This window comes from Monopterus albus, unplaced genomic scaffold, assembly GCF_001952655.1.
Source record: "Monopterus albus unplaced genomic scaffold, M_albus_1.0 scaffold229.1, whole genome shotgun sequence".
Taxonomy (NCBI): Eukaryota; Metazoa; Chordata; class Actinopteri; order Synbranchiformes; family Synbranchidae; genus Monopterus; species Monopterus albus.
In genome coordinates, this window is record NW_018128109.1 from 326,607 (window position 1) to 331,136 (window position 4,530).

General features: G+C 41.1%; 1 protein-coding gene across 1 annotated transcript in view; it reads right to left on the reverse strand.

Annotated features, from left to right (window-relative positions):
• The window catches only part of aasdhppt (aminoadipate-semialdehyde dehydrogenase-phosphopantetheinyl transferase), an 11,666-nt gene that overhangs the window by 3,815 nt on the left and 3,321 nt on the right, over window positions 1-4,530 (reverse strand). The window contains exons 3-5 of the mRNA XM_020619982.1: window positions 3,308-3,428; window positions 1,778-1,821; window positions 866-1,027 (exon numbers count right to left, since the gene is read on the reverse strand). Coding sequence (XP_020475638.1) covers window positions 866-1,027; window positions 1,778-1,821; window positions 3,308-3,428 — 327 coding nt within the window. The remainder of the gene's footprint in view (window positions 1-865; window positions 1,028-1,777; window positions 1,822-3,307; window positions 3,429-4,530) is intronic.

The window sequence follows — 4,530 nt, forward strand, 5'->3', positions numbered from 1 at the left end:
GGGAGAGAAGGACGGGGGAGAGGCAGTGGCCGCCGAGCGGCCCTGACACAAGGTGTTAGTGGGGCTGGAGGGCCACAATCTCTCATGTGGATTTCTCTGTACAATCACCTGTGATTCACTCTGCAGCCACTGGGTAATGGAGCACAAAGAACCGAGTCCTTTAAACCACTGCTTTTGAGCAAGTTAATTTTCCAAAGGCTCTTTCCAACTCTTACTATATACAGTATGTGACTATTCTAAGTAGTATGGCACAAGAGCCAGACTGTAGCTATTTTAGATTGTTTGATCATATCACATGATCTTCCTCAGCAGATGGAGCTGCCCAGTTTTCAACAAAACAAGTTATTCTCATCCAAAAGTTGAGACAGAGTTCATTCTCGACCATGAGAACTGTAAGGGAAAAAAAAGTCTCTTTCTTGGTGCTAAAACTAAAATTTGTGTTTAAAAATAATATTTGGAATCGCACAAAGCCCATATTGGACAATACTGAACACAATACAAAAATCACAATTTTATATCTAAAATGTGAATAAATCCTATTGCATCCTCAACAAGCTCTGCAACTGGTAGAAAACAGAAAGCAATAGAGTTTGGCAGAATGCCTTTTAAATGTGGTGACTGGGCGGTAGGAGAAAAAACTGCTTCTAATGCAGTGCTGTCAGTTTGGTATGTTGTGTCTTATGAAACCATTTGGGGTGCATGGGAGATGTATGCATGTCTACACATGTTTGGAATCTAGTGACTAAACTGGTCTTGAACCAGTTTTCAATGTGTCATTTGACAGAACATATGCAAGAAAGACAAAGTCTTGCCTTTTAGGAATCACGGTCAAATGCTTTTTGTCTCACTTGTTCCACTGACTCACTTCAAACAGCCAGTCCTCTTCTTCTTCTTCATCTAGATGCATCTTGGTGTGGCGCAGCACTTGTTCCTGGTTGAGTGGCTTGGAGGACAGGTGAAACTCCACTCTCTGCAGGTTGAAGCCCAGCCCTGTGCCGATGGCTTTGATGAAGCTCTCCTTCAGAGCCTTGGTGGAAAGGAAGGAAACCCAATCACTGCATGAAATGCTCAAAGTTTGTTTGTATGTCTGATAAAGCTGATGGGGACAAATCTATATGTGCTTCTGTGTGTGCATGTTGAGAATTTTGGCTTTGTAGCACAAAAACTTAAAACCATAACAGATGGAAATCTATGCACACATGTATAAGTGTGTGTACACAAAAGACAGATTTTGTACGTGCTCATGTGGGGGTGCGAGTGTGTGTCCAGCCAAAACCAACCCTGCTCAGCAGCCAATGAGCGACAATAAGAGTATTACAAGGTTAATTGCTATGGCAACCATCGAGCTCTGCCATTAGTCAGTGTGGTGATGATATCAGAGCTTGACGTCTCTGTGCCACCCTCTTAATCTCACAGTATCTTTACTTAGCACCACCATTGCTGTTGCTGTCCATCTGTGTGTGTGCATGTGTGTAAGAATGGAAAAAATGTGAGACAAAAGGAAAAGAAAGAACTGTAGTGTGTCTGTGAGGAGAAAATGCATAGGAGAGAATGTGAGGAAAAAAACAGAAATGCAGAAAAATGACTTGTACTTTTTGCACACGACCTCTGGATTTCTCTCTTTAAATGCGTGTCTCTCAAAATACACTGGCAATTTTATTTTCTCCCTGTGTTTCCTTTTTACACACACACACACACACACACACACACAAATGCCACCCGTGGAGCCCAGTGGCGATGCAATGTGATGACAGGGTAGGATGGTTGCCGTGGTTACCCAGTGGCGGTAGAAAGCAGCGAGCTGCTGGTGCTCCGAGCCGGCTGATCCGGGGTCGGGGGGGGTGTACACAGATGCAAAAGTTTACTTAAGACTAGTCCAAATACTCAGTTTTTAAATTTAGTGTTACTTCTTTAGAAAACATACCGCAGAGTTCAGTGTGTATAACACAAACACTGAAATGTAAACATTTGCACACATGCAGTCTTGGACGAGACCTTTTGCAAAACAACAGTGACCCCTTGTGGTTGAATTGAGGAAAAACAAACAATATCGTTCTATAGACTGGTGACACATTAAAGGGAAAAGCCTGAATAAATGAATGGTCCCTTCCAGGGCTCACTGAATTATTTGATGAGTATGAAAATGATGTGAATCCTATGTTATGGCCTTCACAGATGTAAACCCAGTTGATTTTGGAGAGACGTGTTAGACAGCCTCTCCAACGCCACCTTCAAAAACACATGAGAGAACATCTTCTGGAAGAATGATATTCATCTTTCCAGTAGAGTCCAAAGACTTGTGGAATTAAAGTGCACTGAAGCTGTTTTGGTGGCCTAACAAGACACTTTATGTTGGGTTTTCGTCTCAATTGTCACCCCACTCACCTGTCACCTTCTGCTTGGCATTTAAGTTGATTATACTAAATGATTTGGCTGTTATGGGTTATCACTAGTGTGAGAAAACCAGCTGACACAGATTTTTGCAGTTTGATCTTTAAGCTTTTGCTGTGATCTAGAGAGAAGCACTGTGATTAGATGCACTGTTCAGTTTGGTCAGTCATGGAATCCATGCAAAGCCCAGGTCAGCTGGGTTTTATTTAACTGTAGTCAATGGGAAAACAGTAACAGAGACAACTGTGGTAACACAAGAGAACAGGTTGAGAGATTTTTGTAACACAATTTGCTGTCACAATATTGCTGTCATGTCTAAAAATTCAACAGTTGTTTTTTTTTTAAATCATTTATAATTAACAGTCAAATACCCCCAAATCTCAGTGTATCTGCAAGTAATGATAGATATTATACACTCACCAGCCACTTTATTAGGTACTCTTGTACAACTGTATGCATGTCAATCCAACACCTCCACTTTAACATCTGTGTTTATGAAGATCAAAATGTTTTAGTTTTTGGTGAAATTGTCAAATGTACAAACACAATTATATGTTTATTATTGAGGTCACAGTTAAAAGGTGGTGTTGTACTAGACTACATTATATTCAGGAGGTGTGTATTTTTTTCCTCCCCAGCTACATACATGAGAGGCTCAGAATATTAGGAACACCTCTGAATATAATGTAGTACAGTATAACACCACTTTTAACTACGACCTCAATAATAAACATAACTGAGTTTGTATATTTGACAATTTCACCAAAAAAAAAAAAAAAAAGGAAATGTTTGGAGCTTCACAAACACCAATGTTAAAGTGGAAGCGTTGCACTGATTCACATACAACTGTACAGGTGTACCTAATAAAGTGGCAGGTGAATGTATATTTACTGTATCTATTAAGCTCAGCAGTTACCTGGCATGGTAGTCTTCATGATGTCCACTCCCACCTGAATCCCCTGTTCTGCAGCGAGCACAGCATAGTCCCCCTGGTGGGAGAGGTTGAAACCCCAGGCCTGACCTGAATCTGAACCAACCTGGGGGCAGACAGCAAGAAGGAAAATACCAGATGTTGAAATAGTTAATACTTTCATTCATGACACAAAACCATAGGTACAAGGGAAATAATACAGCTGAAACGGTTCACTGAGATGTGTGAAGTTCTAAATCAGAATACAACTTCATTGACACAACACGTCTTCAGTTTAAAAGTAATTATATTCATACTGTACAGCAAGTACATAAACCTACCCGAGCAAAGTTTTACTGACATGTCTGATGATTCCCCCCCACCAGAAATGTTATGATAGCCCAATTTTCACCACTCAAAAGAATTATAATACTCTGTCTCTCTGGCTTTAATCAATCATCACTGACCCACAGATTAGTACAAACTATGGCTGCACGATATATCGAAAAAAATATCGTTATCGCGATAATAGTATGTGGTGCGATATGCGTATCGCACAGACGTGCGATAAATTAATAATTTTACATAGTATTTTATGAGTTTGTTGCACATGTTTGGTGTTTATCTGAGTTTGACCAATCAGACGCGACCTTAATCACACCTAGCCATCCACCCCCCTAGATACTGTTCTCCCATTGGCTAGAGCGGACCCATATGCGCACAGTGACTCACAGCAGCAGCGGGAGAAGAGGAAATGAGCGAGGACGAAAACAACGAACAACTTGTGCCCAAAAAGAATAGCACTTTTTAAATATGGGACTATTTCGGCTTCAGGAGAGAAGACGTAGCACAGACACAGGTACTGTGCAAGTCATGTCGGAAAATAGTGGCAATGTCGAGAGGAAACACAACAAATCTACACATTCACATGGAGCGGAACCACAAAAACCTATATGATGTCTTCAAGTCTAAAACTCCCAAAACTACTAACGTGAGGGCAAGTTACAAAAAAAACCGATCCACAGACAACCATTAATGAACGTTTTGCCAGTGTCAGTCCTTACGAAAAAACGTCGAAGCGCCACAAAACTATTACCACAGCTGTTGCACGTTATGTAGCCAAATGCATGATCCCAGTTAGTACCGTGGGCAAAGAGGGCTTTTTGGATCTAATGAAGGAAGTGGACCGGAGATACCAAGTGCCATCGCGCAATTACTTCTCCCAAGTC